Here is a 14160-nt window from a genome sequence, read left to right as displayed (position 1 = left end):
TTGTAATTTCATTCTATTTCTTTAAACAAAATAATTTTTAATAAAACTGTAATTTTACAATCAAGAGACTGAATAATAAGTTAAATTTGAAACATCTAATAAAATTTCGTCAGTTTTTGGGACTTACTGATTATAGGTTACATATTTAATACACAGTATAAAAGTAAAAGAAAAGTGTTTTTCAGCTCATTACTTCTCTCTTTCATTTTAATTACTTCCTTTATTTTACGATCACTAATGTGATGACAAACACTTATTAGCCATGTGTCAAACAAATGTGTTGTACTTAACTATAGCCTAAAAGACATGCATTTGTTTGTTACAACATATGCTGAATGAAGTAATTACATTTTTGTGATCACCTGTTTCATTTCATTCAGTGTTATAAGTTCTTTTTGAGTACCCCCCCCCCCCCCCCCCTTCCAGATAAATTTCAAGCTTCATATCAGCCATTTCAATCAAATAAAATCCTTGCCGTGTTACATGCATCCCACAATCGAAGATTATGACATTGATAATTTGTCAGTTGTAAGACAATATATAGAGTAACAAAATTAATCTAAAATTATGATATGTATGATTACATTTGCAAATAGCTCATATTATAGTTCACTAGACATAGTTGTCAAATTAATCGATACAGCAATACATAAAAGTACTTACAGATACAAAATGAATATACTTAATAATGAAAATAATCAATTTTTTGCAATATAATGTGGTTGGATAGGTAAAAAACTACTCACCAAATGGCAGCAGGAGAATACACATAAAAAAAAAGTATGTGTATGCAAGCTTTTGGAGCCAGTGGCCCCTCCTTCCAGCAGAAAGGTTGAAGGGGAAGAAAGAGGGGTGAAGGAAAAGGACTGGAGAGACTTAGGAAAAGGGGTAGAGTTCAGAAAAGTCACCCAGAACCCCAGTCCAGCAGAAAGACTCTTTGCTTCTCTTCCGAACTGGTAAGTCTGCCCTGACCAAGGGTTCTGGGTAACTTTTCTGAACTCTACTCCTTTTCCTAAACCTCTCCAGTCCTTTTCCTTCCCCTTCAATCCTTGTGTGGCGGGAGGAGCCACTGGCTCCGAAAGGTTGTGTAAGTATAATTTTCTTTCTTTCGTGTGTGTGTGTGTGTGTGTGTGTGTGTGTGTGTGTGTGTGTGTTTTCCTGTCCAGAGGAGGCATTGAGTGGCAGATAGGAACATGGAAGAATAATTTCTGGATAACACCAGTTATCGGACTAAGTCCTTCGTCACACATAGACAAAATATGCAGGCACACATACGCATAACTCACACAGATGTCGCCACTGTCATCTCTGGACAGTAAGGGTTAGTGCATGGGGACAGCAGTGGCCAAGTGTGTGAATGTTTTGTGTACATCTGATAAAGGACTTACTTCTTAACTGATATTAGCCAGCAGTTTTTCTTCGGCGTGCCTGTATGCCACTCAGTGCCTCCTCTATGCAGTGAGTAGCAATTATCCATTTCATATTGTAGTTAATCTGTCCCAGATTTACCATTGTTTACTTACAGATACAATTTTACACGATATTCACTCAAGAAATATACTACATTATAAGAGCATTTTCTTTTGTAGTTCATTTCCAGCTCTAATTCAGTATTTTTTAGATTTATGTCACATTTCCACTTCAAGATTTTATTTATTAGTTTCATACTCATATAATGTGGAGTTTTTTCATGCAGTTTGTTGCTAGGTAACATATAACTTAACCTACATTTAGTATCCTACTAATGTAAAAAGGAAGTGTTTTTGAAAAGTTGTGGGTTTATCTTCATGAAAATAAGGGTCCCACATGTATTTATGTTTGGAAAGGTCATCAGATTTAGCTTTTTCAAATAAAAAATTTTAGTGTTGTTTCCTTTTAGTTCCCACCATGGCTTGGATGACCTGTTTGAATAGTGTAAAAGCTTTGAGTAGAAAAATTTTCTCAGACTCTCATAAACTTATAGTATACCTATAGTCTGAAACAATGTGTGCATAATACAGTATATAGTTTTTTACAGGTAAATCAGTGGTATTACTTTAGATGTTAATGTGACAATCACGGCTATTTAATTGACTCAGTGCGCTGTCTGCATGATTACTCCACAACATGTTTTTATTTACATTTGCTCCAAGGAATTACACATTGTTCACAGAGTCCAGTTTTTTTGTCCATATACTCATCTCGTTACACAGTGCTTGTGGTGAAATGAACAATTTCTGATTTTACAAAGCTTAGTTTCTAGAATGTTCAATTGAAGATTGCAAAAGGCCACCCCCCCCCCCCCCCCCGAAAAAAAAGCAACACACACACACACACACACACACACACACACACACACACACACACACACACACGCACTCTCTCTCTCTCTCTCTCTCTCTCTCTCACTCTCACTTCCAATCATTGTGCTCTGTGGATCACACCATGAAGAATAAACTTCTGGGATGTAGAATGGAATGAGCTGACAATGTTTAATTTCAAATTGTTTCACAAGATTTCAATACACAGGTCATGATTTCGCTTGATCTAAAAATAGACAAAAGATACTCCATGAAAATCGTTTTTGTTCATGTACCACTATCTAAGTCTGATGTGCAGGGAGAAGACCTCTGTTGAGAGTAAGGGAAACTGATGAATGGCAGTAAATCCCAATAGGTGATGTTGATATCAAAGTAAGACAAATCCTTATTAAGTGAGAAACTTCTGATATGCTACCAGAAATGCAGAGACCACATACTGCTGAGAAAGAACAAAATGTTCATTCTTAAAAGATTTTTCCCAAAGAGTGCCTTTGAAGGAAACAAAATGATCGTTAATATGATGCACTGCCATGCCAATATCGCTACTTACCTCATCACAATAAAACATTTCACTGGAAGAACAAATATTATGTTCATGGAATGTGTGTTCCACAGAAGTTTTTATAAAAAAAAGGGGGGGGGGGACTGAAAATTATAAGATGAGAGTGTAACAAGTTAAACTGAAAAAGGAAATGACCATCAGCTAGTGTGTGACCGGGGAAACTGCATCACCATAGTGCTCTGAATGCCATCACTGGTAAATACTTACAGTTTATTGTCAGTAAGAAAGCACATTGACAACCCACTACTGCTTGAAACATTGAAGTGATTTTCAGCTTGGGAAAAGACTGGAAACTTGTATTCAATGACTGAAACATTGATACCAAATTGTGACTTTACAAAAATCAGAGTATGCAATACGCTATCAGCCATAAGAGTTACATGGTGCTCCCAAGTATTGTTTCCATAAACTGATTTCTCAGAATTGCTTCTGATTGGTCATGTGAAGACTCCCAGTATCAATACTGAAATTGTGATTCTGGTTGGTGATTTTGCTCTTCCACAATTGATATTCACTACCATGTAAATGGTCTATAGTATTTGAATTGTATTTTTGTATTTGCATTTTCAGGGTCCTACTGGCATTTAAAAAGTCAACAAATCTGGTCTTAGTGACTTTTTGTGTGGCAAAAAAGAAAGCAGAAATATTTGACTGAACAAGAAACTATTTACTTCTTATATTTAACTGAAGAGATACAGCAATCATACTGATTAAATCAGAAACTGAAACAGCTGATTTTCATTTGCTATACATGTGAAACAACTGATTACCAGAAAACTGAAGTTTGAAAAGGCTAGCAAAATATATTCAGACCCCAACATGTAGACTCTGCAGTGAAGATCAGCTGCTGTCACTCAGTTTTCATGTTGCATGTAAATATAGTGATTGGTTGACTTAGAGATCCCCAAATTGTGTGCCGTGGCACCCCAGAATGCTGTGCCGCAAAAGTTGCAAAAATAACATTACATTCAACACCTTCTATATCAATAACAGATACAGAAAGCACAAATAAAAATCCATTTATTTATGTTTGCAATTCATTGTAAGACATACACCATGCAGCTGTGATATAAATGTCTCTGTAAAGGATACTCCAGTAGCATTCTTTGTTTAGCTTCTCACGTGGTGGTTGGTTGACTGAAGGATATGACATACAAAATGTTGGATGTGGATGGCAGTAGTGATACAAGGACCGCATTATGTCTGCATGATCCTAGTGAAGCCTTCAGTATCTTATCACTATCCTTTGTGAGCCAACAATATCATAAGAAAAGTAGCAAGTTGTGCTGCTGACAGCTGTTTAGTAAAGCACAGCTTTTCCACGTAAACAGTGTCAGTAATAAGTGTGTGGTTGCAAATGGTGGTTGCACTCTAATGTTACTTCAGTGGTGGCTGTGGAAGACATTTCACGGTGATAACAGCAGGCCAAGGGAAAGTCTTCTTGTTGGAATTTACAGTAGAAGAATGGGAGAGCTGACATTCTCCCCTTGACCACCAGTTTCATTGTTCTCAGTGTAATAATGTGGTGATTAAGTTAATTTTGAAACTTTATTGTTCTCATCACTCCGAAAGCCATTTTTTTTAATGAACTTCAATAAGTGAGCCATATCTCAAAATGCAGAGGCCACACCACAGAGTGACAGATGTACGAGGATTTGAAAATATCATAAATATGATGACAGTTAACTTTTGTAAGGATTTGCCAAATGATGTACAGTTGTGAAATTTAAAAAGATCCTTGTTATTTAGAGAAAAGCTAATTGTACTGGCTGCTGTAGATTTAGTGAATGTTACAATTGGCGAGTTGATGGAGAAACAGCTTTCAAATCTACCTTTGTGTCAAACACCATCAGTCATAGTATTCAGCAAATGGTGGAGAATCTCATTACACAATAAACTGGTTATGTATGTAAAAGAACATGAATATGGATGACGATCCAGTGAGGCCACAGACAATAATGATGCTCCCTTCATGTCTTGTGTATGGTTCTTAGACAGTAACTCCACTGTGGAGCACTTTTTTTTTGTAAAAGTATCCCTACAGGCACATTGGCTGTAAAGATCTGTTTGAAGGCTGATGGCATTTACGTTTGAAAAGAATTTGGAATGCTAATACTAACCATGGTTGTATTGCATCAGACACTTGTGGAGGATTGTAGATTCTTATTTGAAATTATTTAGTAGGAATAACATGTCACACTCAAGGTTTAACTTAACTGATGAAATATGTCAAAAGATTTCATAATGTGTAAGTTAGGCAAAAAGACCGGACTGCCCAATGTGTGGGAAATTCTACGCAGAGACGGGGTAATCCATGGAAACCATAAGTCTGGTGAATGGTATGGGTGTCAAAACACCACCACCCTTTGTGCAGTGGTGTCACTTACTCTGTGCTGGTGCCACACCAGAGATGAGCTTGGCCCATGGAGTAGCACTGTGGACGACAAAGCATTACTGGCTCAGTAAATTTCTGTACACTGTGTAAAATGTAAATTTGATAGAAAGCTCAGGCGCTACAGTTTTGCTTGATGCCCTCTATCACAGCTGCCAATCTTTACAATCTACAGTGTGTGGCGCAAAGTATATACTGTACATGTTTATTATATGTAGTTGTTGCAACTGTATTGTGTCAGATTTGAACACAACAGTCCTTAAAATGTGCTATCGCAAAATCTTCATTCTATTTCAATGTGACGTCTCTGCCATAGCACAACATCTGCATGAAAAGTATATTTCCAGCACTTCGCAAAATGCTTCCACTGCTACCTGCACTCCAGTCATTGAAGGGCAACTTCCCCTCTCCACACGGCCAGTAGGTGAGCTCATTTTACATGTATTAGTGTGGTGTGGTGGCTGCGCTGGCTGATGGGTGACTTAACAAGTCGCCAGCCAATAAGAGTTCCCTAGCCGGAAATGGACAGTGTTTCCTTGATTATGACAGAGCATATTCTTCAAGACTCAGTGTTTGAGTTTAAAAAGCTGACAATTGATATTGTTGCTGAATACAGTACATAGGAAAAACATGCAAAAAGATGAGAACGCGTGGCACAAGAAAAGGTGGTGGTTGGGCCCCTTCATCACATATTGGCTTGGTCTGGAACACTTTGTGTCGATTATATTGTTTTTTCATCACTGCTGCAACCTAACAGTAGTTGTATCATAACAGCACAGTAAAGCTAAAAGTTGAAAGTTGTGTTGGCAACACCAATCATGGATTACATTGGCATTTCCTTTCTTAAGTCTCCCGTCTCCACAATGGCCTAAAATATCCCCTTAACTCTGCCACCACCCATATTATGAACCATTTGTCTTTTGTGTCACTCTTAACTCATTCAGTCACATCAAATGCCAATAGGAAGAAAATGGGATGAAGTCAAGCGAGACGTCAAGTAAGAACTTAGAATAGAGAGAAACCTTACAATGAAGAAATGTAAAATCAGGGAATTTTTAACATTAATGTTATGAGTTTTTCACAGGGGCTAAGTATTTATAGTGTAGAAGTGGGAAAAATGTAATGTACAGAAGGGAGCAATACATATCTTTGTTAAATTATTGCCACTCATGGTGGCTCTCTAGTAGTATTACCTGATATGTTCCATTTATAGCAAGAAATGTACACTCTTCTCGAGTAAGAAAAGTATGAGCATACTACACAATGGGAGATTTTTTAACCAGAATACATATACAATATCTTTGAAAATCCAACCAAATGTGTTTCCTTGCAGGGACTAAGTACAATTGTAATATTAACTGAAAAGGTTTTAGCTTTCAGAAAAATTAAAACTGTGGGAAAGAAAAATGAAGATGGTGCAAGTAATTATTTTCCCTTGTAGCGCTAGTTCATAGTCTCCAGCGAAGTTTCTTTGGCTTGCAGTGCAAAATCTTTTTTTGAAGGTCACCTGTCATAGCTTATCTAGTGGTTCAAAAACTAGCCAAGCTGATGATCAACAAATCGTCATAGATTCATTACTTATTTTGTACTGAATCTCAATCTGAATTTACTTCTTTTGTGGGGGAAAAAATCTTATTGATTTACTTTGTGGCAGTACATTCCAGACAAAATTTGGCAGCCTGGAACTCCACACTTTTTGGTTATAAGTAAAAGATGAATATGTGCTGCTTAATGGTAAAGTTCAATGAACAATAAGTCTATTTGCAATGTCCTGTTTATGTGAAACTGAGTTTCTGGTGGTTACTGTAATAAAGGGAAATATTGTGCAAAAATTAATGTAGAAAAGGAAGTGAAGCTAGCTGCAGCCAGCTTTATTCAGTTTTGAGAAGTTGTGTACTGTACAATAAGCTCGTCTATTCTGTCAACCATATCAGTGATAAATCTATTCAGAAAATTGCTTGTGAACTGGAATTACATATTTCTTTTAATTCATATTTCATTTTTAAAGTAACCTAACCCACCAAGCTACACATTTCAACTGTTTTAGATAGAACAAACTTTTGCCTTAAAAAAAACTTACTAAATTCTGTTATATTAAGGGAACCAGGAACCAAAAATTTGTAGGAACCACCAGGTTGTCTGAATATCATGGGGAGTGCCTACAGTTGTGTCCACAAACAGTCTGCTACCTTTTTATTTCAGTACATGATTGTTGGGGTAAGGTTGTTGTTGTTGTTGTTGGTGGTGGTGGTGGTGGTGGTGGTGGTGGTGGTTTGGGTTCCAGAAATGTCACTGAAACAATTTAACACTTATCCTTAAAATTTAATTTTATGCTGCTATACATTTAACTACACTGTAGTGTGACAATCAAGTGTTCCTTTCAGAGAACAGTAATAAATAATAGTGTGAGATTTGCAATATAAACTGAAAAATAACACATGAAAACAAATCACCCACTTTTCTGTCAAATATAACTTTACATACTGCTTGTCTGCCGTTTTCGCATTTAATATGGCATCATCATGAGTTTTCTTTTGCCTACAGTGTTGTAATCTTCCAGTATTCTCCATCACAACAGATACAGATGATGATATGGATACCTGTGAGTCAGGCGGTTGTATGTCTTCAACTTGCATCTTAAGAGCTAACAGTGAACAGATTGTCATTATCATCTTTAAGGCACCATCTTTACAACAAATAGCAGGTAGGTCAGCAAAACACGACACTAGGGTGAGTTTAATAGTCGTACATGTGTGATCAACTTCCACTGACACTGAAAGCATATTTCAGTCATGTTGTTAGCAACAAAACTTTTTAATTGAAATAAATGGTTGTAGCTCTGTAAATGGTTGTAGCACTGTCATAGGTTGCATTATCACCTGCAGCATGCTGCAAGTTTGTTGTCAGTAACATATTTGTTGTTTTAATCGATTGCAACTCAAATACATGTGCTTTGAACAAATATTATCAAAACTTCTGAAGAAACTTTACTTGTGATATCTTCCATCATTTGAGGTGAGGAATAAAATAAGGTCTTTAGTTTCTTACTGTTTGAACCTAAATATTTAGTCATAAATTTTGACGACATAGTCTACAGAGAGCTGTGACCTGATGTTATATTTACGTTAAAATGAACAGTTGAGATTGCAATAATGTTTCTTTATTAATATTAAATTATTAAAATATTGTGATCTTGGCTGTTCATTTTAACGTAAATATTTGGTGCCCAGTATATACAGGGTAGTCATAAAGTAATATGCATGTATGTTTATTATCTCTCTCTCTCTCTCTCTCTCTCTCTCTCTCTCTCTCTCTCTCTCTCTCTCTCTCTCTGTGTGTGTGTGTGTGTGTGTGTGTGTGTGTGTGTGTGTGTGTGTGTGTGTGTGTGTGTGTGTCTGTGTGTGTGTGTCAGATGCTGTTACTTACCAAACGAAAGCGTTGGTATGTTGACAGGAGACAATAAAAAACACACAAACACACACACAAATTTCAAGCTTTCGCAACCCAAGGTTGCTTTGTCAGGAAAGAGGGAAGGAGAGGGAAAGATGAAAGGATGTGGGTTTTAAGGGAGAGGGTAAGGAGTCATTCCAATCCCGGGAGCGGAAAGACTTACCTTAAGGGGAAAAAGGGACAGGTATACACTCGGGCGCGTGCGCGTCAGTCGAGGCAGAAGTACAGAGGCAAAGATGTTGTTGAGTGACAAGTGATGTACAAGGGGCGGCAACTTGAAATTTGAAATTAGCGGAGGTTTAGGCCAGGTGGGTAATGGGAAGAGAGGGTATATTGAAGGGCAAGTTCCCATCTCCGGAGTTCTGATAGGTTGGAATAAGTGGGAAGTATCCAGATAACCCGGACGGTGTAACACTGTGCCAAGATGTGCTGGCCGTGCACCAAGGCATGTTTAACCCCAGGGTGATCCTCATTACCAACAAACACTGTCTGCCTGTGCACGTTCATGCGAATGGACAGTTTGTTGCTGGTCATTCCCACATAGAACGCTTCACAGTGTAGGCATGTCAGTTGGTAAATCACGTGGGTGCTTTCACACGTGGCTCTGCCTTTGATCGTGTACACCTTCCGGGTTACAGGACTGGAGTAGGTGGTGGTGGGAGGGTGCATGGGACAGGTTTTACACCGGGGGCGGTTACAAGGGTAGGAGCCAGAGGGTAGGGAAGGTGGTTTGGGGATTTCATAGGGATGAACCAAGAAGTTACGAAGGTTAGGTGGACGGCTGAAAGACACTCTTGATGGAGTGGGGAGGATTTCATGAAGGATGGATCTCATTTAAGGAAGTGGTATCCCTGCTGGAGAGCCACATTCAGAGTCTGATCCAGTCCCGGAAAGTATCCTGTCACAAGTAGGGCACTTTTTGGGGTTCTTCTTTGGGAGGTTCTGGGTTTGAGGGGATGAGGAAGTGGCTCTAGCTATTTGCTTCTGTACCAGGTCGGGAGGGTAGTTCCGGGATGCGAAAGCTGTTTTCATGTTGTTGTTGTGATGGTTCAGGGATTCAGGACTGGAGCACATTCGTTTGCCACGAAGACCTAAACTGTAGGGAAGTGACCGTTTGATATAGAATGGGTGGCAGCTGTCAAAATGGAGGTACTGTTGCTTGTTGGTGGGTTTGATGTGGACGGACTTGTGAAGCTGGCCATTGGACAGGTGGAGGTCAACATCAAGGAAAGTGGCATGGGATTTGGAGTAGGACCAGGTGAATCTGATGGAACCAAAGGAGTTGAGGTCGGAGAGGAAATTCTGGAGTTCTTCTTCACTGTGAGTCCAGATCATGAAGATGTCATCATGAATAGGCTGGCATACGAGGGGGCCATCCTGGTACCCATGGCTGTTCCCTTTAATTGCTGGTATGTCTGGCGTTCAAAAGTGAAGAAGTTGTGGGTCAGGATGAAGCTGGCTAAGGTAATGAGGAAAGAGGTTTTAGGTAGGGTGGCAGGTGATCGACGTGAAAGGAAGTGCTCCATTGCAGCGAGGCCCTGGACGTGTGGGATATTTGTGTATAAGGAAGTGGCATCAATGGTTACAAGGATGGTTTCTGGGGGTAACGGATTGGGTAAGGATTCCAGGCGTTCGAGAAAGTGGTTGGTGTCTTTGATGAAGGATGGGAGACTGCATTTAATGGGTTGAAGGTGTTGATCTACGTAGGCAGAGATACGTTCTGTGGGGGCTTGGTAACCAGCTACAATGGGGCAGCCGGGATGATTGGGTTTGTGAATTTTAGGAAGAAGGTAGAAGGTAGGGGTGCGGGGTTCGGTGGGGTCAGGAGGTTGATGGAGTCAGGTGAAAGGTTTTGTAGGGGGCCTAAGGTTCTGAGGATTGCTTGAAGCTCTGCCTGGACAACAGGAATGGGATTACCTTGGCAAACTCTGTATGTGGTGTTGTCTGAAAGCTGACGCAGTCCCTCAGCCACATACTCCCGACGATCAAGTACCACGGTCGTGGAACCCTTGTCCGCCGGAAGAATGACGATGGACCAGTCAGCCTTCAGATCACGGATAGCCTGGGCTTCAGCAGTGGTGATGTTGGGAGTAGGATTAAGGTTTTTTAAGAAGGATTGAGAGGCAAGGCTGGAAGTCAGAAATTTCTGGAAGGTTTGGAGAGGGTGATTTTGAGGAAGAGGAGGTGGGTCCCGCTGTGACGGAGGACGGAACTGTTCCAGGCAGGGTTCAATTTGGATAGTGTCTTGGGGAGTTGGATCATTAGGGGTAGGATTAGGATCACTTTTCTTCGTGGCAAAGTGATACTTCCAGCAGAGAGTACGAGTGTAGGACAGTAAATCTTTGGCGAGGGCTGTTTGGTTGAATCTGGGAGTGGGGCTGAAGGTGAGGCCTTTGGATAGGACAGAGGTTTCGGATTGGGAGAGAGGTTTGGAGGAAAGGTTAACTACTGAATTAGGGTGTTGTGGTACCAGATTGTGTTGATTGGAATTTCGAGGTTTTGGAGGGAGTGGAGCTGGTGGGAGATTGAGTAGATGGGAGAGACTGGGTTTGTGTGCAATGAGAGGAGGTTGAGGTTTGCTGGAAAGGTTGTGAAGGGTGAGTGAGTTGCCTTTCCGGAGGTGGGAAACCAGGAGATTAGATAGATTTTTGAGGTGAAGGGTGGCATGCTGTTCTAATTTGCGGTTGGCCTGTAGGAGGATGCTCTGAACAGCCGGTGTGGTTGTGGGAGAGGAAAGATTGAGGACTTTGATTGGGGATAGGAGTTGACGGGTGTGTTCATTGGCTGAGTTGATGTGTAGGTGAAGGATTAGGTGGGCGAGGGCAATGGATTGTTCAGTTTGGAACTGGTATAGGGACTGATGGAAAGAAGGGTTGCAGCCAGAGATGGGAACATTAAGTGTGAGGCCTTTGGGGGTAATGCCAAATGTCAGACAAGCCTGAGAAAATAAAATATGCGAGCGTAATTTGGCTAGAGTGAAGGCATGTTTGCAGAGGGAATGTAAATAAAACTTAATGGGGTCGTTGTGGGGGTGTTGTGAAGGTGACATGGTATTAGAAGGTGGAAAGTGTAACATGAGGTTGAAATGAAAATGAAAATAACTGGAGAAAGTAACTGGAGATCTGTTGTGAAAAAAGGCGAAAAAGTGTTGGTTTGAGATGAGCTATGTTGATCCTGTGCTGAACTTAGGTTGGGGAACAATGATGAGTACAGAGGTTAGGTAGTTTTGTTGCCACCAAAACACGTTAAAGGATGGAGAAATTCGGGAAAATTTCGAAGAAACTGCGTGTAAATGTATTAAAAGGAGTGGTTTTGTGGTGGCAGATTATGAAAATGAGGCTGACAATTGTCTGGCGAAGAAATAATGATGTAAAACCCCGTGGGAAGCGGCTAAGTATTATCAGTGGTGTGCGAAAAACGGAAATGGAAATAAAGCGAAAGTTTTATATATATATATATATATAATACACACAAAATTCTAGCTTTCGCAACCAACGGCTGCCTCGTCAGGAAAGAGGGAAGGAGAGGGAAAGACGAAAGGATGTGGGTTTTAAGGGAGAGGATAAGGAGTCATTCCAATCCCAGGAGCGGAAAGACTTACCTTAGGGGGGAAAAAAGGACAGGTATACACTCGCGCGCGCGCGCCCACACACACACACACACACACACACACACACACACACACACACATACACATATCCATCCTCACATACACAGACACAAGCAGACATATATATATGTCTGCTTGTGTCTGTATATGTGTGGATGGATATGTGTGTGTGTGCGCGAGTGTATACCCGTCCTTTTTTCCCCCCTAAGGTAAGTCTTTCCGCTCCCGGGATTGGAATGACTCCTTACCCTCTCCCTTAAAACCCACATCCTTTCGTCTTTCCCTCTCCTTCCCTCTTTCCTGATGAAGCAACCGTTTGTTGTGAAAGCTTGAATTTTGTGTGTGTGTTTGTGTTTGTTTGTGTGTCTATCGACGTGCCAGCACTTTCGTTTGGTAAGTCACATCGAGCACTAAGATCTTGGCAATCTAATGCCTTTTCTTGTACGGCCTTGACTTTATGTATCCACAGGAAAAAAGCAAAGGTCTCAAATCAGGTGAAGGTGATAGCCACAGTCTTGCTGAAGCTCTGCAACCCTTCTGTTGGTGAATCTTTGATTTAGATACTCTTTAGCAATGAGGGCAAAAGAAGTGGTGCTTCATCCTGATGGAGCACAAGGGTCTGCAATGCCTTCTTGCTGAAGGTGTGGCTCCAGGAATTCCCCTTTGATTTTAAGGGGTAGTGTGAGATGGATCGTTACCCCTATCTGAGGCAGTTATGTTTCTTGACTTTTCCGCAGGTGTAGAATGTGGCTTCATCAGTAAACAAAATGTGATGAATAAGGTAATAGTTGTGTGCAGTTCCTATGAAATCATAACACACAACTTGCCAAGTTACATAACCTTTGTGGTCTAATTTGTGAAGAACCTTACTGTGGTACACTTCTTTTCCTTAGAAGTGTATAACTTTCATAATAGTTGATGTTGGCATGTCTGACTTGTATAAATGATGACTTGATGCAATCAGACTTCTTTAGAATATTTCCCTGGTACTCTGAACAGTCTCTTATGGTGTAGATGGTCTCCCTGTGCCTGATTCATCTTCATTTTCAAACTTTCTGGCACATAACCAGGTGTTTTCTCTTCTTTGTTCTGGCTTTTGAAATTTTAGAGTGAACCGCTGTTGCACCTCCAGATAAGAAAATCACACACTAACAATAGTCACACGTTCTTATATTGTAAGCATTATTATTGATTATCCTTGAAAAAAGTAGGCCCACTTTATGACATTAGTGGATTATAATGGTATATTATGTAGATGCATCCAAAATTGTTTGGAAATGGATTGTGACTTTATGACCAATCTGTATATGATCTGCGACTGTGCTTAGAAAATTAATGCATCATTACATTTACTTGTCACTGGGTTAAATAGCTTATTAGCAAATTAATATTGCAAGAGAAAAAACTGGGTACATAAAAATCTGGACAAAATATTGCATAGTTAAATCAGTATCTGTATATTGTTATCTGGAGTTGATTTTATTTAAACTGTTGGTAGGGACAAATCCCTTTGGCTCACTTACAAAATTGGACTTAAGATTGTACCAACATGTTAATTCCCAAGCAAGTTATTAAAAAAAGGACTGGTCATCTATTAAATTAATACTCACTTCAGTCAGTCACTTTGTTGTTGCTACATATTCATTAGTGTCATATGGGACAGAGCCATATGGGCTAATGCAGTGCAGATGTAACACATCTCCTTGGTGTAATATGGGACTCTCACCCTCCCCCTCTTGACCCTTCCTCCCCTCTCATGCATGCATAACCCAGACGGTGCATCCAACATGTAGGCCTCTTAAATCCAAAGAAAGATGTAAAATAAAATGTGTGTGTGTGTGTGTGT

General features: G+C 40.0%; 1 protein-coding gene across 1 annotated transcript in view; it reads left to right on the top strand.

Annotated features, from left to right (window-relative positions):
* LOC126162188 (uncharacterized) overlaps nt 1-14160 on the top strand; it is a 319012-nt gene that overhangs the window by 209552 nt on the left and 95300 nt on the right. Inside the window, exon 13 of the mRNA XM_049918515.1 lies at nt 7799-7958. Coding sequence (XP_049774472.1) covers nt 7799-7958 — 160 coding nt within the window. The remainder of the gene's footprint in view (nt 1-7798; nt 7959-14160) is intronic.

The sequence above is a fragment of the Schistocerca cancellata genome, chromosome 2 (genome assembly GCF_023864275.1).
Source record: "Schistocerca cancellata isolate TAMUIC-IGC-003103 chromosome 2, iqSchCanc2.1, whole genome shotgun sequence".
Classification (NCBI taxonomy): Eukaryota; Metazoa; Arthropoda; class Insecta; order Orthoptera; family Acrididae; genus Schistocerca; species Schistocerca cancellata.
This window is presented reverse-complemented; position numbering and strand designations above follow the sequence as displayed.